This window comes from Mercenaria mercenaria, chromosome 10 (assembly GCF_021730395.1).
Source record: "Mercenaria mercenaria strain notata chromosome 10, MADL_Memer_1, whole genome shotgun sequence".
Taxonomy (NCBI): Eukaryota; Metazoa; Mollusca; class Bivalvia; order Venerida; family Veneridae; genus Mercenaria; species Mercenaria mercenaria.
In genome coordinates, this window is record NC_069370.1 from 54,426,913 (window position 1) to 54,448,150 (window position 21,238).

Genomic DNA, 21,238 nt, shown 5'->3' on the forward strand with positions numbered 1-21,238 from the left:
TCAAAACAGGGTCACATACCTTCGAAAACTAGGTCAATAGGTCAAATAATAGAAAAACCTTGTGACCTCTCTAGAGACCATATTTTTCAATGGATCTTCATGAAAATTGGTCAGAATTTTTATCTTGATAATATCTAGGTCAAGTTCAAAACTGGGTCACATGAGCTCAAAAACTAGGTCACTATGTCAGATAATAGAAAAAACACCGTCATACTCAAAACTGGGTCATGTGGGAAGAGGTGAGCAATTCAGGACCATCATGGTCCTCTTGTATTAACAATTCCTCAGTTGTCGCTTTCTATGTAATATTTTAAACATTGATTAGCAGCCACCTTCAGCGCTTTGAGCGCTTTGATTAACCTTTGGCCTACTGACGGCAAGTGATTGTGCCTTGTGCAAATGATGTCACTGAATATTGCTGATAACCACAGATTTTTGAGAAAATAGGCAGTTTTTGCTTTAATTTAGGTTATGTAGGAATATTTTTAATTTTGAGCACAGTCATGGAACATAAAAATATTTTGCCCGTAGATCCAGCTAATTCACAGAATTTATGGTCATTTTTTGGTTGTTGTTGACAGCTGGGCCCATATTGAAAATTTCTGATTTGTTTGAAAATTTAGATAAAAAATGAAGGCTTTCCATACCTGTAATGTTAAAAGTATTTTCATTTACAGCAGATATTTTCTTCGATAATGGATAAATGGTAAAATATTGAATGTATTTTGATGCTTCTTGATGAAAGAAAATTTTTCTCCATTTAGAGACTTTCAGTTCTTAGGCCAGTTTTTGGCAAAAATGAACCTTCTCTTTTAAGCACGAGTTTCCATTAATTCATAATTTTCGTTTACGCCATTACTTCTGGTTGATCGTTGAAACGTGCAGAACTTCCTTAAAGATAAACATAATAATGTTGTATTAGAATGACTAAAGGTATACATTAATTTCTACCCTGCAGACCTCCGATTCTCATGATATTATGCAGTTATATGAGATGAGTTGGGAACCTAACAGTTGGGAATCTTGTAGGCGACCATTTCTGGATGCATTATTGTCATACCTAGAGGAGAAGGGAACTCCATTGTCTGTCATGCCTTTCTTTATGGGACAACCGTTGGATCTTTTCTGCCTTTACATGAAAGTGAAGAAAAAAGGTGGGATGGTTGAGGTAATATTCTTAGCACAAAATGATGGACCATTAAATTTCTTTTTTGAAGTACAGCCTGATCAAAGGGAGTGGGAATACAGTTTTAGCATTGTTTTTCTATAATTATGTCCATCTTTCCATCCATCTGTCCAAAACCATATCTATGATGTGGTGTGGATTATTGTAATGATGCATGATAGAAAAGTTAACTGGTGTAGAGAAATGCCACCTTGCATGTTTCTGTGGCAGATAGTACATATATGAGCCGTGCCATGAGAAAACCAACATAGAGGCTTTTCGACTACCATGGATCCAGTGGTCAGTATCCATGCTGTTGGCTAACAGTTTCTCTGATTGCAATAGACTCTAAAAGCAAACAGCATGGATCCAGACCAGACTGCGCAGATGTTGGTCACAAAGCCACTATGTAGGTTTTCTCATATAGTGTTTAATTCTATTTTCTGTCTGTCAGGAGTCATATCTCAGACATGGTTTTCCATAATGAGACTTAAAACAAAAATGCAGAATTGTCTCTTGTAATAAAGAATTTCAGAAAAAATGACTTATGCACGATTGGAATTCAATTATCTAAAATATTTAAAGTTCTTCTATTATGGCTATAAATAACAAAATGTGTATTACAATCTTGACGAAAATGCAAAATTATTATTAAAAAGAAACATTTTTGTTTTGATGATGTCAGAAAATTATGTGTATTTTAGGTTACAAAAGCCCAGTGGAATAGCATTTGTAAGGCATTCTGTGGCAGCAGTTCTAAGAAAGCTGTTACCCTACTCAGGGAAAGCTATATCAAATATTTGTTTGCCTTTGAATGTCAGCATGATCGTGGTGGAATGGATCCAGCACAGATACTTGAAGATGATGAATACAGAAAACTGAATATAATGCCTCCACAAGGTGAGTGTATTTAAATCTTATATTGCTCCTGAATTGATTATTTTGATGTGTGTAATGTGTGTGTTAGTCAGATTATGTGCTTGGTTTTAAGCTCGACTATACAAAGTATAAGGAAAGCTATCCTACTCGTCCAGTCGTTGCAGTCCTTCCACATCAACACCTTTGTTTATATTTTTATGCACTTTCTCTTTTTATCTGCCCGTGTATTATGGGAACGCCCATAGACTTTGTCCGGAGCATATCTTCTTCATGCAGGAAGGGATTTTGATGTAACTTGGCACATTTGTTCACCATCATGAGGTGGAGTGTCATGCGCAAGAACCAGGTCCTTTGGTCTAAGGTCAAGGTCGCACTTAGAGGTCAAAGGTCAAATTCAAGAATTACTTTGTCCAGAACATATCTTCTTCATGCATGGAGGGATTGGGATGTAACTTGGCACAATTGTTCACCATCATGAGACAGAGTGTAATGCGCAAGAACCAGGCCCTAGGTCTAAGGTCAAGGTCACACTTAGAGGTCAAAAGATACAAGAATGAAAATTTTGTCTGGAACATTTCTTCTTCGTGCATGGAGAGATTTTGATGTAACTTGGCACAATTGTACACCATCATGAGACAGAGTGTCATGCGTAAGAACCATGTCCATAGTTTAGAAGTACTTCCCTTTGTTGTTACTATAAATAGCTTATATTCAATCTTTTTTTAGCCCGTTTGAAAAATGGGACATATTATGGGAACGCCCCTGGCGGGCGGATTCGCAGGCGGGCAGCGTCCACAGACTTTGTCCGGAGCACATCTTCTTCATGCATGGAGGGATTTTGATGTAACTTGGCACAATTGTTCACCATCATGAGACAGAGTGTCATGCGCAAGAACCATATACCTAAGTTTAAGGTCAAGGTCACACTTAGAGGTCAAAGGTCAAGTTCAAGAATTGCTTTGTCCAAAGCATATCTTCTTCATGCATGGAGGGCTTTTGATGTAACTTGGCACAACTGTTCACCATCATGGGGTGGAGTGTCATAGGCAAGAACCAGGTGCCTAGGGCTGAGGTCAAGGTCACACTTAAAGGTCAAATGATACAAGAATGAAAACTTTGTCTGGAGCATTTCTTCTTCATGCATGGAGGGTTTTTGATATAACTTGGCACAAATGTTCACCACCATGAGACTGAGTGTCATGCACAAGAACCAGGTCCCTAGGTCTAAGGTCAAGGTCACACTTAAGAGTCCAAAGGTCGGATAGTAAGACTGACTTTGTCCGGAGCATTACTTCTTCATGCATGGAGGGATTTTGATGTAACTTGGCACAAATTGTACATCATCATGAGACAGATTGTCATGCGCAGGTCCCTTCTTTAAAATTACTTCCCTTTGTTGTTACTATAAATAGCTTATATTGTAACAAAAATTTAGAAAAATCGAGACCACTTTCCTGTAGTACAACTTGCATGTTACATCCAATTTAGAAGTGTATTTTGACCTATCTCTACCTGGTAAGGATTTTGGTGTTGACTTTTTTTGCGGGGGCAGGGTGGATTTGTGGATTTTTTTTAAGATTAGCTTCCCTTAGTTGTTAGTGTAAATAACTTACATTGTAACTTTTTTATAATTGACCGTAGCAGAGCTCCAGATAAGATGTGTATTTGCGTATTTACACAATTAAAATAGCAGAAAACCCAATTGAATTCATACAGTGTGCGTACTGATATGCAAGTCAAATTCCTAATACCCAATTCTTAAAAAATCGCTTGGGAGAATACATATTGCGGAGACCACATCGTTTGGGATATTGTGGATCATTCGGGATATTGTGGATGGACTGATCTCCGACTGCATTAAAAGTGAAAAATAAAACAACAGTATGGAACATTCATTACAATTTTAAATACATTTTTGTATTAAACACTGAAGAGCGCCATTAAAGTACTTAGGTACTTAGTCAATCCTGTTTAATGATATATACCATGTATACTGTAAGCAAAAAATACTCAATTGTTAGTGCGAGATTGGTAAAATACCCAATTGGTTTTAGCAAATACCAAATTACTTCTGAAAAGGCTGGGTAATTATATTATTTTTACCCAATTTAAAATCCAATACCCAATTCAGACAAAAAGTGATGGGTAAATACCCAGTTGCACCAAAAGCTTATCTGGAGCTTTGCCGTAGGGAAAAACCAATACCACTTTTCTGCGGTACTACATAGGTGTTACTTTCAAATTTTAGGTGTATTTTAAAGTATCTCTGCCTGGTAAGAAGGTTTTTTTGTGGACTTAGAAAAACAAAAGATTACAATAGTTACCACACAACCACAGAATTAAAATTTCATTTGCAAATACAGGTGCTAGTGTAAAGAAATTTGCTATGACGGGCGTATATTGTGACATTCCGGCACTCTTGTTCAGTCTGATTTCTAAATGTAATTTACCTCAACTGCCTGGAACTTGATGCCTGGAGCTTCTAAAATGGCACACTGTCTAGTCAGTTTAAACTGTGAAATTCAAGTGAGCAATATAGGGTCATCTTGGCCCTCTTAAGTTTACATTTCTTACACATGTTGTATATCTCAAATAGTTTCTTAGTATCCCACCTATCCCCCTTTCAAAACATTTTTATGCCTCTGAAGGTGGGCATATTAAAATCTCATTGTCTGTCCGTGTGTGCATGCATGTGTATGTGTAAATTCTTGTTTGGGTTGTAACTCTGCCATCCTTAAAGGGATTTTGAAATAACTTGGCATAAATGTTCACCATAATGAGATGACATGTCATGCACAAGACCCAGACCTCTGACTTCAAGGTCAAGGTCACATTTAGAGGTTAAAGTTTAACAGGCTCTGTTTCGTGTATGGTCCATAACTCTGCCATCCATGAAGGGCTTTCGAAATAACTTGGCATAAATGTTAACCATAATGAGACAATGTGTCATGTGCGAGATCCTGACCCCTAGCTCAAAGGTCAAGGTCACATTTAGAGGTTAATGGTTAACAGGGTTAATTTTTTTGTCTGGTCCATAGCTGCCATTGACGAATTTCTCAGCATAAATGTTCCCTATATTGAGATGATGTGTCATGTGCAAGACCCAGACCCCTAGCTACATGGTCAATGTCACTTTTAGAAGTCAACGTTTCTTCTTGTCTGGGTCATAATGCTGCCATTATCAAGTGACTTGAAAATAATTGACCAAAATGTTAACCATATTGAGAATGTGTGTCACCTGGTCTCTGGGGTCAAGGTCAAGGTCACGAAATGATGAGAGTTTTTTTTTGCACTGACAACTTTAGCGTTCTTGGGCACGCTTCGGGGGCATTTTTCACCAATAGTCACAGCTCTTGTTTTTTTTTTACATTTCTTGTACTAACATTGTTTCTTATATTCCCTCATATCCCCTACACCTGAAAAAGTCAGTATTGACCAATGTCTTTAGTTAAAACATATTTTATTTCAGTAATACATGAAATATTAACAGAACATTAGTTAGGAATTGGACAAAAAGCTATGTCAGCTTACAGTTGTCCTCTCCTTCTAACGGTTGTCCTCTACTTTGTCTTTTAAAACTGTATCAGTATCTATACATGTATTACACTAGTGAAATATCAGAAATACGGGTTTATTTTGCGCCTATAGTGTCAAATGTGATAAAATAGGTCTTGTAACATGTGCAGCGTTTGCCTGGAAATAAAATCATAATTATCAATATTATATTTGAACTTCTCAAATCTCTTCATGGGTTGCAAGACTTTAACACATCATCTTTAAAATACTTACAAACTGAATTGTTCATTTGTTTTTCAGGATCACAAGAGTCTCGAAATAGAATGCCAAGTGATCCCAAAATGGTAAACATTAATGGGCCTCATGGTGCACCTGTGATAGGGTCAGGCAACATGGTAGGTCCATATGACATGGGTCCTTGCATGCAGGGGCTGGGCCACATGATGGGGTCAATGGGCTATCAGAATTATCCTAACTTTGCTTACATAATGCAAGATGGACCTAACTCAGTGATGGACTCCAACATGGGACCCCAAATTGGCCAGAATCCATTCACAGAGGAACTATATCCTGGACAGAGTACTGGACCACAGGTGCTGCCATATTCGTCTGCTGAAGAAAATGTTTCGAGTTCACCATCTAACTCTACAATGTCTGTAAACAGTGGCTCCATGACATTACAAAACTCGAATCATCCTCGAAATGGTAGCACAGCATATGTGAATCAAACAGGTATGAACCACCTATCCAGTACTTCATTATATTATATGCCTACCTGCATAGCTCAATAGGGAGAATGCAGATCTACAGGTCATGAGATCATGAGTTCGATTCCCAGGCAGAATACACTGGGACCCCTTTATAATGCTGTCATTGGGGTCCAAGGTTCGAGACCCAGGGATCTAGCGGGGTTGAAATTATAACGCAGGTTGGCCGTATGTGCGGTATATGCAATACCCCACCCATCTGTAATGCATTAGACTCATTTTGAACGCTGCTTCATGTATGAGAAATTCTATGCATTTAAAGTGTCATGTACTCATATGCAATTTTTTATTGAAAAACATATTTGAAAATGGTCAGAAATATAGAGTTATGGCCCTTGAATTAGTCATTGCTATATTAGGAGTTCAGTAAACATTGTATTTAAGATGTCTTTCTGAACTTACTCTCTTTTCCAAGTATTGAGATGAGTATTATAGGGTCATCATAGCGGTCTTGTAACATTGAGTAGTGTAAGGAAATCTTACCTAGTGAAAGGGTAAGACAAACAATGCTTAACAATTAGCACTTGTACTGCTTGCTACAAACTTATTCAAGCTGGGTACCTTGGAAGTGGGACTGGTTTTGTACATTGAGGTTCATTTGGAAGACTTTTTCAAAACAAATCTCTTAAGTTGAAGGTTTAGACACAAAAGTGATCTTTTGGTGAAATTTTGGGCTGACCAGGGGACAGGCAGTATTTTAGATAGACAGAAAGGTTTCTCATCATTTGACTCTTACATAATGCAGTATTCTGTGAGTTTCTAATGTCAGCTTAACAGCTTGGGCCAGTTTTTGATTGACAGTGTAGAAATATTGGATTAATAAAATTCTTCAGTGTCTTTAGTTTATTGTATGGATTAGAAGACTTCTAAATAATTGGGTTCATTAATATGTTTATTTATTTAGGTGAATATACTGTATTTGACACAGTCACTAACCAAGTTTTCTTTTTTCTCTCCGTATCATATATATTATACCAGATTTATAAAGTGCCCAGGCTCTTTACATACAAAGGCAGTCACTGTTACATAACATAATATACTGACCTCTTAATGGTTTTTCTGTCCAAAAGCAATCTCTTTACAACATATAAGATTAATATGGTGATTCCCAAAGGTGATAGAGAGTTTTAACTATACCCATTTTTATGAGGATTTTTAGTCAAGTTTTTGCCCTTGCACTTCATATAACGCATTTTCCACATTTTAAGACCATATAAAGATATTAATCTTCACCCTGCTAAATTATCAAAATGGACTGGTCCATATTTTAATTTATGCAGTACAACTTGTTTGTCAACTTTAGGGGTGCTCACTGAATATTTACTGACTGAATAACGAACAGTGCAGACAATGATCAGACTGGCTTACAGATCAGTGGTTCTACCCAGGTGCCCAGCATGCCGGGAGGGGCATCTGGGGGTTTCCTCTGCCATGAAAAAGCTTGAAAGTTGCCATATGACCCATATAATTTTACAAAAAAATGAAGACAGAAAAGCCTCATTTAAGAAATAATATGCCATTTGCGTTTTGTTGTCCATTACTTAAAAACAGTATTGTATTAGTGGGTGTGTTTCAGTAAAGGACTCTAGGACATTCAAATGTGAAAGCTGTGACAAAGCATTCAAGCTAAAACACCACCTGTTGGAGCACACTGGGCTCCATAGTGGCGAACGTCCTTATGAGTGTACTTGCTGTGGTAAAAATGCCCACAACTTATAGCAAGCATGCCACTTATAACAAGCATATGCTCTTATAGCTATAGCAAGCATATGCTCTTATAGCTATAGCAAGCATATGCTCTTATAGCTATAGCAAGCATATGCTCTTATAGCTATAGCAAGCATATGCTCTCATAGCTATAGCAAGCATATGCTCTTATAGCTATAGCAAGCATATGCTCTTATAACTATAGCAAGCATATACTGTTATAGAAAGCATGTAAATAGCAAGCATTGCCATTTTGAAAGTGCTGTTTCTGTACCAGTGTCTCGTTCAGCTTCAGCTAAGAGTACAGGGGTGCCACCATGTTCAAATATTTTACATGTTAATGTGGGCAAAAAGAGATGACAGGACAATACAGGAATGTAAGGCTCAATGTTGTAACTGCCGTCCTTTCATGCGATTTAGTTTATTTCATTATTTGGTTTGTCCCTTCGCTTTCTTAATTTTAACCATTTGAAATAGTAGAGCTTCTGTTCTAACATGTGTCCTGTCCATATGCATCATAAAATTTTTGCATGTCACTTTAGTGGAAAGGGTTCTTTGTAATTGTGATGTAAAGTCACCAAGTCAGAGACTATAACTGACTGACAACTGGCATTTTACAAAATTATGCCTTGTTAAGTACTTAGAATCAAGACTTCAGGATTAGCCATTTGAAGATTGTGATGGTCCGCATCCGTTGTCGTTTGCTCTGCATGCATTATTATTTTTACTTGCATATGTTCGTATCTACCACACCAAACTTGGGTCTGTAGCATCCTGACATATACTCCCCTCAAGGTTGTTTTATTTGTTCTTCTTGGCTGCAGTAAGGGGTTAAAGGTGATAAAAATAGAAAAAACATAGAATTACAAACTTCATATATGTTTGCTGGATCTTCTTCAAATTTGGTCAGTAACATCCTTGGATAGATGTTTCTCAAGTTTTTATTCAAATGATGGCACATAGAAGCCACCAGACCTAAAAATGAAAACAAACACTTAAAGACATTTCATGAAACACTTGATGGATCTTCACTTAACTTTGCCTTTTAATATGTTTTGATGGAGTCATGCTGTCAAGAACCTGCTGATGGATGTTCACCAAACTTGTTCAGAAGCATCCTTGCATGACCTTCTGTTCTGAACTGTTGACTTGTTGTCTCAAGTTTTGCATCAGAAACCTGCAATAACTTGTTTGTAATTCCATTTTACTGCATGCTAACGAAAAATGAAAAATATAATTAGTTTTCCTTGATTGACTGAGGCAGGGTCCATAACTCCTTACATAAAAGACCTTGCACCGTATTTTCCCGAATTAAGGCCCCCCCTCTAATTAACGCCCCCCACCCATTTTGGAGGGGGAAAAAAAGTCAACAAGAACGGGAAAAAATCACCTACCTCATTTTTATAAGTCCACATAATAAGTGATTTACAGTACTAAAGTCCAATGTATTAAAAATTAAACACACTTTTAAACAGTCCATGTACCGTAAGTCCAAAACATTTGTACTAAGTACGGTACGTAACAGAAAATTAAACGGTAAATACATTTTGGATTTGTTTTTACACCACTTGCGCACACGCTTCCTGCCGACTTTAAACAGACTTGCAGCAATGTGTTTACGATATACCCTTTTCTTCGGCAGTTTTAAGAACTTTTAATTTAAAAGCAGGCATAGCAGCGTGTCAAACCATTGACATTGTGTATTGCGCTATTAGCTACCCGCATGTACTAAGGAAAATGTTATCGGAGTACACAGCTGTTTGGGTCATGACGTAATGTGTAGTGTCGCCAGCGTGTCAAAAAGCGAGACATGGAATACACGAGGTACCGTATTTAAATGCATAAAAGACACACTGCATTAAATTGGATGCCAAATAATTTCGTTTTAGGGGGATTAAACAACACAGAAACACTTTACAGCTAGTTTGAACGATGTTTTTAAGTTTTGTAAAAATTTTCATCTTTTATTTTTTTACCTCAAATAAACGCCCCCTCTTTGGAAAATGTAACGCTCCCGGGGGCGTTAATACGGGAAAATACGGTACTTTATTTATAGCAAAATTACTGAAGTGCTGTTGAAAAGGCAAATAACCAAAAAAAAAAAAAAAAAATAATAATAATAAAGTAAAAATAATAAAAAAATAAAGAACAGATAAGAAAATCATACCATTTTTCATACCAGAATTATCGTCTATAATAAAGTACTTTTTATATAGTCACACTTGAGCGTCAAAGGTTTGAAGGGATTTTTTCTGGTCTGGTCTGTAACTGTTTATTACAGGATTTTGAAATAATATAACTCTGACTTGAGGTACAAGTCATATTTTTACTGATATGTAAAGTTCATTGCTTAAGTTGTTACACAAGATTTAGCTTTGCAAAAGTTTCCTTATATATATATATATATATATATATATATATATATATATATATATATATATGGAACTTGCAACTAATCTGTATATATATAATATATAAATAGAAATTTGAAAGCTAATCTTGTGTAACAATAAAATGCATTTTCTTTAAGAAAATCTGTTTTAGTATCAGAAGTTTTACAGAAGTTTGATATGACATTGATTAAAACTCTTGTTTGTACACTCATGAGTGAACACCAGATGCAATATTTTTGTGAGTGCCACAGCCACAAGTAAGCAAAAAAAGGAAATGTACACTTATTATAATCCTTCACACATGTAAAGATTCCATACAAGAAAATACAATGCTTACTGTGTATTTGTGAGTGAGTATAATTTTGTTGATGGTAGTGCTGTATGAACCTGAGGTAATTTTAGGTGTAGTATGTGGCAAACTCTGCCTATAATTCACTTTCACTCAGATTTTTTTAAGAGTTTTAGGTTCTGGCTAGTGTTTTGAATTTACTAAAAGACAGAAGGAATTTCAATATAGGTTTGTTGGCTTTGCTTCATACATAGTTTTAGATGGTGATTTTTCCAATGTGAAATATTTCTGGTTTTATATTAAGGAGGTGAAGACAAAGACTTGACATTATTTAGTAAATTGGCGCACTAAGCTGTCATTTAACATTATATAAACCCTTAAAAGTCAAATCTGAAGTTTTTAGGTACAGTCGCTACTTTATTTGCCTTTTTTGATTGCTTGCTTGATTTGATTGATTGATTGATTGATTGATTGATTGATGGGTTTGTGGTTGATTGGTTGGTTGGTTGATGGATGGATCCATCAGATGGATGGATGGGTGGGTGGGTTTGTGGTTGATTGGTTGGTGGGTGGATGGATGGATGGATGGATAGATTGATTGATTGATCAGAATTATGTTGATGCATGTATTGATGAGAAAAGGGTCATACCTTAAAAATGATAGAGATTTCACAAAATGAAAGTAAAAATTCTGTGTCAGTGTGAATACTAAATTGTCTGTATTAATGGAATAAAGTCAGTTTCATTCTGGATTTGCCATCAATGAAAGTGTTATTTAAAGTTAATGTTATAAATTATAAATATAATCAACTTTGCAAGTTGTGGGAAATAATTTGAGCCACTTGACATATCGTACCTAAAATACATCAGTTATAACCTTGTACTCTTCCCTTGTAGATAAATGTGTTTAACTTTACTAAAATTTAATGAGCTGCACCATGAGAATACCAACATAGTGTGTTTACGACCAGCATGGATCCAGACCAGCCTGCACATCTGCGCAGTCTGGTCAGGATCCATGCAGTTTGCTTTCAAAGCCTATTGCAATGAGAGAAACTTTTAGCAAACAGCATTGATCCTGACCAGACTTCATGGATGTGCAGGCTGGTTTGGATCCCTTGCTCAGTCACAACTGCACTTTGTTGGTTTTCTCATGGCGCGGCTCAAATATATTTATTAAGTTTGCATATAGAGAAACATTTATAATTGAATGTCATAAAAGTAATAGAATCAGACAGTTTTTCAAGTGGTAGTACACATTTATTTTGTGTTAAGCTGTATGAGTATACCCTGTGTACTATTCTAAACCTAATACATGTAGTAACTGTTGATATACATATCAAACTTGCTTATTTTATGTTTGCTTAAGTCATATGAAGTAACTGTTCATGTTTTTATGCCCCCGGCATCTACTGATGCGGGAGGCATATAGTGATTGTCCTGTTCTTTCGTCCGTTCGTACAAGGTTAACCAAATGGGACCATTTCGTCTAGCATCAATACCCCTTACTAGAATGACTTGATACTAATGCAGATGTAACCTGTGACCATTCCTCATCTTAGACATCACCTGACCTCAGTTTGACCTTGACCTTGATCTCATTTTGGACTTGGTTTGCTTTATATGGGCCATCTCTTGGTTAACCAAATGGGACCGTTTCGTCTAGCATCCGTGAATACCCCTTACAAGAATGAATTGATACTAATGCAGATGTAACCTGTGACCATTCCTCATCTTCAGACATCACCTGACCTCAGTTTGACCTTGACCTTGAACTTGACCTCGTTTTGGGCTTGGGTTGCTTTGTATCGACAAGGATGCCACCGGGGGCATCAAGCGTTTATTGAACGCAGCTTCTTGTTAAATATGAAATTTGTATTTAATATACAGTTTAGAGCTCTTAGTTGGTATTTTTGATAAGCATGGTGCTTAAGTAGTTGACATTAATTTGTAAAAAATTGAAATCAGCTACTTTTGGTTTGAAGAGAAATATTTAAATACATGTGCTACTTTTATTTGAAATGTTAATAGTGTACCTAGCTGGCATATCCATTTTGGTGTTTATTCATTATTTTCTAGTACACACAGTATTTTAGAAAACCAACAGAGTGCAATTGCGACCAGCATGGATTCACTCCAGCCTCCACATCTGCACAGTCTGGCCAGGATCCATGCTGTTCGCTAATGGTTTCTCTAATTACAACAGGCTTTGAAAGGGAACAGCATGGATCTTGACAAGTTTGCGCGGAAGCACAGACTGGTCTGGATCCATGCTGGTCGCAAATGCACTATGTTGGTTTTCTCATGGTGCGGCTCATTTGGCTTTTAAGTGATAGAGACTATTTTAAACTTTGTATTTTTCAGGGAAATGGCAGACCCCACTTCATGCAGATATACATATGGAAAATCAATATATGCATATGTACAAATGCAAAAAATGTGGCAAACATTTTCAGGCTCTCAATGCATTTCTTATACATGTGAACAGGGGAATCTGTATAACAGAAAAGAAACAGCCTAAATATAAATGCAGGAAATGTGGAAAATTGTTCAAAACTTTAATGAGATTTTCTAATCATCAGAACAACACCAGTTGTAGAACTGAAGAGCAAAAGTCACAAAATACATGCAAGAAATGTGGTAAATGCTTTCAGTCTTTCAAAGACTTTGTTCTTCATGTTAATGGGGGAAGTTGTAGAATAGGAATTGAAAAATCAATGTTTGATTCTAATTTAGAAGGACAGAAGCCAGATGGAATAGCAAGAGAGAGTAATCCCCAGTGTGAACAACATACTGCCAGTATAAATGACGTTTCTGAGAACTCTGGAATGGGGAAAGTGCAGAGTACTGTTAAACAGTCAAGCCAATCTTTAATTAACCAGAAAGTTCTCATAAAGAAAGGTAATGCTTTCTATTCAGGGATTATTAGGATATGCAATAGAAAGGGGACTGTTGGTGTTTTATTTGATGGGGATGAAGAAATAACTTACCTAGTGAATTCAGACTCGCGATATATAATTTCAAACTCCATTCCTTCAAGTGACGAACTTGCTGTTGGATGCATGGTATGCGTAAGGCTGAACTCAGCGCGGGACAAGTTTTATGAAGGAGAGATCCTGGAAATAAAAGTTGGACAGCTGGTTTGGTACAGGGTTTGCTTGGTTCTTGATAAACACAAAAAGACATTTGGTGAAGATGTTTGGGTTACAAAGACAGAAGTAAGGTTGTTACAGCAGTGCTGTTTCACAACAGGCAGTGGGAAGTTGCATGTTCTAGCAAAGTTACAAAACCAGGTAATGAATAAGATATGTTTTTATGCCCCCCGAAGGGAGACATATTAGTTTTCAACTGTCCGTTTGTTAGTTCGTTCGTTCGTTCGTCACAATGTTAACTTTTTGCATGAAGGCACTTTACTCGTGAACCACTGCACCCAGGACCTTCAAACTTCACATGCTGATAGTACTTACTGAGTACACACCCCTACTGACTTTGGGGTCACCAGGTCAAAGGTCAAGGCACTTTACCCATGAACCACTGCATCCAGGACCTTCAAACTTCACTTGCTGATAGTACTTATTGAATACACCAACCTTACTGACTTTGGGGTCACTAGGTCAAAGGTCAAGGTCACAGGGGCCAATGTTAACTTTTTGCATGAAGGCACTTTACTCGCGAACCACTGCACTCAGGACCTTCAAACTTCACATGCTGATAGTACTTATTGAGTACACCACCCCTACTGACTGGGGTCACCAGGTCAAAGGTCACGGTCACAGGGGCCAACGTTATCTTTTTGCATGAAGGCACTTTACTCGCGAACCACTTCACCCAGGACCTTCAAACTTCACATGCTGATAGTACTTAATGATTACACCACCCCTACTGACTTTGGGGTCACCAGGTCAAACGTCAAGGTCAAGGGGTCAACATTAACTTTTTACATGAAGGCACTTCACTCGCGAACCACTGCACCCAGGACCTTCAAACTTTACATGCTGATAGTTGAGTACACCACCCCTACTGACTGGGGTCACAAGGTCAAAGGTCACGGTCACAGGGGCCAACGTTTACTTTTTGCATGAAGGCACTTTACTCATGAACCAGTTCACCCAGGACTTTCAAACTTCACATGCTGATAGTACTTATTGAGTACACAACCCCTACTGACTTTGGGGTCACCAGGTCAAAGGTCAAGGTGCTGCGGGGGCATTTGTCACCATTAGAAATAGCACTTGTTTTGACATAATTTTTTCAATGGTGTTTAAGAAAGAAGAGCTTAGTTTTTAGAGCAGAAAGACATTCTGGGTAAGGATATTACCCCTTGATGTTACTATGGAAAAAGTTAATTTTTTTTTGACGTTTTAATTAATATGATAGAGCACATACCTTCTAAATAATGTTGTTTTAGGTAAGTATGAGTATTATATGATGGCACTTGCGCCACTGTCCGTACGTCATAATTCTTGTCTAGAGCAAAACTCAGTAACCATTCAAAGTATTTGCTTTTAACTTTGCATATAGGTAGATTGCAATGAGACGATGTGTAGAGAGCATGAACTATTTCGGTTGGTCAAAATTCAAGACAAAAAATGGAGCTCAAAGGTCAACTTTGACCCTCATATTTCTTGTCCGGAGCAATCATACCTTTAACTATTTCAAACTCGAACACAGTGTTCTCCCTTGCCGCCTCGCTCATTGATCAATGCCAACACAGCATTCACGTGACCATTGTTCATCACGACGTCGTGATGATCGGTTTTAAAATAAACTTATATGTTGATATAATACAGAAATCTACCAAACTTTTGACAAAAACATATCTTGGCCAGCAGGAAAATATTGAAACGCATCTATCTGTTTCAGCTTGGGGTCAATGGCAGCATAATTATAGTGATCAGCATCAAAGATTAACATCGACATACTCGTTTGTTTACTTTCAGTTTCGTTTCAGGATACTTAGCGGTCTTGTAAATAATTACCCATTTTCAATCACAGTTGTTATCTTTTTTATTATTGGACATTCACCTTTGCTAAAAGAAGTGTAAACTTCGAAAACATTGGGGTAAAATTAACTAAATAATTATATAATTAAAAGAAGTCTACTTAGATGAATTTTAACTAAAAACTTTGTGTTGGCAGTGATCAATGAGAGAAGCTGCAAGGGAGATCACTGTGTTGGAGTTTGAAACTATTTAAGGTATTGACTTTTAAGGGACATAGAAGTCACAGGTGGCAGTAGTGTACTTAGGATACAGTATGGGTCCACGAGCCATATACACTTAAATATATTACAATTATTATGTTTTCTAAGAAATAAAATGCCAAAAAGTCTTTTCGAAATTTTTTTGCCCCTGTGACAATGAGCCATTAGAAAGGTAGATATGAACACTTTGACATGAACATTGCTTTCAGGTCCATTATTTTTTTTTTTTCAAAAAAAGTATTTCTGGACAAATGGTTGGTCGTCTTTTGGGCAGGTGAATACTCTTTCAGAAAAATTTTACTTCAAAGCGCAGTTGCAAACAGTTTACGCACAGCGAGCGAGCAACAAGGTAAAAACGATAGTGTTTTCTCTATCTGAATGAATCCCACACATTTTTAGCACCAAAGTCTTCTGTTTAAACACACCAAGCACACCGCCCCAGTTTGAAATAACGTTATAACCGTTCAGAACAGGCTAAATGCAAACTAAGAAGACTGAAAATCAGGATCTGGGGCTGAGTATATCTTTCGTGAAGCTGTTGCCTAGGAATTCATGGAAACTGATAGAAGCATCATCTGTTAAATCAATCTTCAAGAATATTAGCTTTAATAAGTTAATTGGTTCATTGTATGCATGACTTTGTACCAAAAATTTTAAAGTTCAGACAAAAATTTGAAAAAAGTAAGGTTAATTCAGCTCTTATTTTTGACAAAAAAGCCCTAATTTTTTTTATGAAATAGCCCTAATTTTAGCCCTAAGTTTTTGCCAAACCCTGGGATACTAATTTGGAGTCCTTTATAAGGCATAATAGCCAAAAGTAGGTCATTTTGCGAAACATGTTTTAATTGACAAGACAATAGATGGTAATATCCTTCTTAGTTTATATAAAACTTCTTTGTTTATATAAAAGAAAATCATTAAAGTGTTAGAATGAAAGACATGTATCTGCCTAGATCTTGAAAAGTAGTTATTGATTTCTTTAGTTCCAATTTGATCTGTTTCAGGTCAGCGAAGAGAGTGATGATTCTTGCAACAAGTTTAACGACAATCACAATGTTCACAATCACAGTGAAAGATATTTAGAGCATGATAATGAACATGGCTCTGATCAAGAAACAATGAATTATGCCTCAGATGCAGAACAAAGAATTGAAGAAATAGAGCAATATGTAAAATCGGAATCGAATGTTGACAATCAGGATACTTGTTCAGACCAGGGTAATTATAAAACAATTAAAGTAGAAATTATATCAGAGTCAAGTGATGATGGAAAAGATGAAAATAAAAATGGTCACAAACACATGGAAACTCTGTTGAAGAAGAAAAAACTCAAAAAGAAAAATGACAGGGCAAAAAAATTACAGGCAGGGCTTCCTGTAGATAAATCAGCTGATAAAAACAGTGAAAATGAAATAGAACATAAATGTGATTATTGCGATGATATTTTTGAGGATGCTGTTAAACTCAGGCAGCATAGAAACATACATATACAGAAAAGACCCTTCTTTTGTGAGTTTTGTGAAAAATCCTTCCTAGGAAAGGTTCAGCTAAGTCAGCATTTATTGATTTGTTGGAGTAAAGATTTAGGGAAAAATAAAATAGGTAAGAAAACGAATTGTACAAAAAGTCCAAAAATGACGCATACCAGCAAGCTTACAAGAGAGGGAGCTTCCATCCCGTTAAAGGAATTCCAGTGTCCTACATGCAAAAGAATGTTTTCCCACTATAATTCCTTACAGAGGCACAACAAAAATCTTCATGGGAATAAGACAGTACTTGGTAACTCTGAACGTAAAAAATACTATTGTTCATTCTGTACTGCATCGTTCTTTTCCTACCAAGGCTTGTATCTACACAAAAAAAAGTTGCATAAGAATGGGAAAATGACTTCTTTGACATCCATAACAAAGAAATATGAATGCACGCTTTGCCAGACATATTTTAGTTCTCATCAGAGTTTACTAAGACACAGTATGACTATTCATAAAAGTGATGAAAAGCAGGTTTTGCACGATAGGAAAATGTTCGATTCTGATTCTTTGAAGAAAAAATTAAACATTACGAAGGAAATAAAAAGTCACACAGGACAAAAATGGGGTGCATCATTTTTATGTGGTATTTGTAACAAACAATTTAGTCGGACTTCTTATTATTTACATAAATTTGTTCATTTGAAGAAGAAACCGTTCTCATGCAGCAGATGCAAAAGACAGTTCAGTCAAAGGATCAATTTTAACACGCATAAATGTGTAACAGGAACTTGTAATTTCAAGTGTGAATATTGCAATGCATTGTTTTCATCAGAACAGGCATTAAAGATACACAGAAGTTATCACACAGAAGAAAATGTAAAGAAGAAATACTGTTGTAAATATTGTGAAAAGAAATACAACAGCAAGTTTCGTTTGCAGTCTCATATGCAGGTTTGTAAAACTGTGCACTGTTCTTCGCAGATATTGCAGGATAAAGAAAAGAATTCAGACAGAAATAAAGAAATCAAAGGGCATCTTCTTCCTAGAGAAATTGATCAGAGGTAATAATTTACTTCTTATTGTACACCTATTAAACAACATTGGCATGCTTTGAATGGTTATTACACTAAATCTGTATCAGCTTCATATTATAGCCCATGTGCTAATATAGGCTCAGGAGTGTTAGTAACAGTGTAAAGCACATGTCTTTCACCACCAACCTACCTCTCCACTGGGGAAAACATATTGTTTTTGTCCACCTGTCCATCACACTTCATTTCTGATCAGTAACTGGAGAAAACCATTTGACCTAGAACCTTCAAACTTCATAGGATGGCAGGGCTTTTGGAGTAAGTGACCCTTATTGTTTTTTAGCTCACCTGTCACAAAGTGACAAGGTGAGCTTTTGTGATCGCGCGGTGTCCGTCGTCCGTCCGTGCGTCCGTGCGTCCGTAAACTTTTGCTTGTGACCACTCTAGAGGTCACATTTTTCATGGGATCTTTATGAAAGTTGGTCAGAATGTTCATCTTGATGATATCTAGGTCAAGTTCGAAACTGGGTCACGTGCCATCAAAAACTAGGTCAGTAGGTCTAAAAATAGAAAAACCTTGTGACCTCTCTAGAGGCCATATATTTCATAAGATCTTCATGAAAATTGGTCAGAATGTTCACCTTGATGATATCTAGGTCAAGTTCGAAACTGGGTCACGTGGGGTCAAAAACTAGGTCAGTAGGTCTAAAAATAGAAAAACCTTGTGACCTCTCTAGAGGCCATATTTTTCATGAGATCTTCATAAATATTGGTCAGAATGTTTATCTTGATGATATCTAGGTCAGGTTCGAAACTGGGTCACGTAGGTTCAAAAACTAGGTCATTAGGTCTAAAAATAGAAAAACCTTGTGACCTCTCTAGAGGCCATATTTCTCAATGCATCTTCATGAAAATTAGTCAGAATGTTCATCTTGATGATATCTAGGTCAAGTTCGAAACTGGGTCACGTGGGGTTAAAAACTAGGTCAGTAGATCTAAAAATAGAAAAACCTTGTGACCTCTCTAGAGGCCATATTTTTCATGAGATCTTCATGAATATTGGTCAGAATGTTCTCCTTGATGATATCTAGGTCAAGTTCGAAACTGGGTCATGTGGGGTCAAAAACTAGGTCAGTAGATCTAAAAATAGAAAAACCTTGTGACCTCTCTAGTGGCCATATTTCTCAATGGATCTTCATGAAAATTGGTCAGAATGTTCACCTTGATGATATCTAGGTCAGGTTCGAAACTGAGTCATGTGCGGTCAAAAACTAGGTCAGTAGGTCTAAAAATAGGAAAACCTTGTGACCTCTCTAGAGGCGATATTTTTCAATGGATCTTCATGAAAATTGGTCAGAATGTTTACCTTGAAGATATCTAGGTCAAGATCGAAACTGGGTCACGTGGGTTTAAAAACTAGGTCAGTAGATCTAAAAATAGAAAAACCTTGTGACCTCTCTAGAGGCCATATTTTTCATGAGATCTTCATGAATATTGGTCAGAATGTTCATCTTGATGATATCTAAGTCAGATTCGAAACTGGGTCATGTGGGGTCAAAAACTAGGTCAGTAGGTCTAAAAATAGAAAAAACCTTGTGACCTCTCTAGAGGCCATATTTCTCAATGGATCTTCATGAAAATTGGTGAGAATGTTCAGCTTGATGATATCTAGGTCAGGTTCGTAACTGGGTCATGTGCGGTCAAAAACTAGGTCAGTAGGTCGAAAAATAGAAAAACCTTGTGACATCTCTAGAGGCCATATTTTTCACGAGATCTTCATGAAAATTGGTGAGAATGTTCACCTTGATGATATCTAGGTCAAGTTTAAAAGTGGGTCACGTGCCTTCAAAAACTAGGTCATTAGGTCAAATAATAGAAAAACCTTGTGACGTCTCTAGAGGCCATATTTTTCAATGGATCTTCATGAAAATTGGTCAGAATTTTTTATCTTGATGATATCTAGGTCACATGTGCTCAAAAACTAGGTCACTATGTCAAATAATAGAAATAACGATGTCATACTCAGTTGAACACTGGGTCATGTGGAGATAGGTGAGCGATTCAGGACCATCATGGTCCTCTTGTTTAGATAATAACTCAAGAACGCTTGGGTGATGATAACTCAAGAACCGGAACAGTTAAACGATTTCCGGATGAAAACTCAAGATTGCTTGGGCCTAGGATCAGGAAAGGTGATATGGAGGTTGGTCTTTACCAGCAGATGACCCCTATTGATTTTGAGATCAGTAGGTCAAAGGTCAAGGTTACAGTGACCAGGAACATTAAACCGGTTTCTGGGCGATAACTTAAGAACGCTTTTGCCTAGGATCAGGAAAATTGATAGGGAGATTGGTCATGACCAGCAGAAGATCCCTATTGATTTTGAGGTCATTAGGTCAAAGTTCAAGGTCACATTGGCCAGGAACAGTTAAACAGTTTCTAGGCGTTAACTTGAGAACGCTTGGGCCAAGGGTCATGAAGGATGATACAGAGGTTCATCATGACAGCAGATGACCCCAATTGATTTTGAGGTTAGTAGGTCAAGGTTACAGTGACTGGGAACATTCAAACTGTTTGCAGACAGTTTCTTGAGTGCAGACAATTTCTTGAGAATGTTTGGGCCTAGGATAATGAAACTTAATAGGCAGGTTGATAATGACCATCGGATAACCCCTGTTGATTTTGAGGTCAATAAGTCAAAAGGTCACATTGCAAAAGAACAGTAGAATTTTATAATTTCTGTTCCTTGAGCAGTTACTGAATGCATCAAGGAGGCATTTCATGTTCGAGGAGCTCTTGTTCAATTGATCTTCATA

General features: G+C 36.9%; 1 protein-coding gene across 3 annotated transcripts in view; it reads left to right on the forward strand.

Moving 5' to 3' along the window:
* The window catches only part of LOC123561520 (uncharacterized), a 93,608-nt gene that overhangs the window by 43,413 nt on the left and 28,957 nt on the right, over positions 1 to 21,238 (forward strand). For all 3 annotated transcript variants that reach the window (XM_053553114.1, XM_053553116.1, XM_053553115.1), the window contains 5 exons: positions 959 to 1,168; positions 1,870 to 2,065; positions 5,861 to 6,292; positions 13,081 to 14,009; positions 16,924 to 18,452. In XM_053553114.1, coding sequence (XP_053409089.1) covers positions 959 to 1,168; positions 1,870 to 2,065; positions 5,861 to 6,292; positions 13,081 to 14,009; positions 16,924 to 18,452 — 3,296 coding nt within the window. The remainder of the gene's footprint in view (positions 1 to 958; positions 1,169 to 1,869; positions 2,066 to 5,860; positions 6,293 to 13,080; positions 14,010 to 16,923; positions 18,453 to 21,238) is intronic.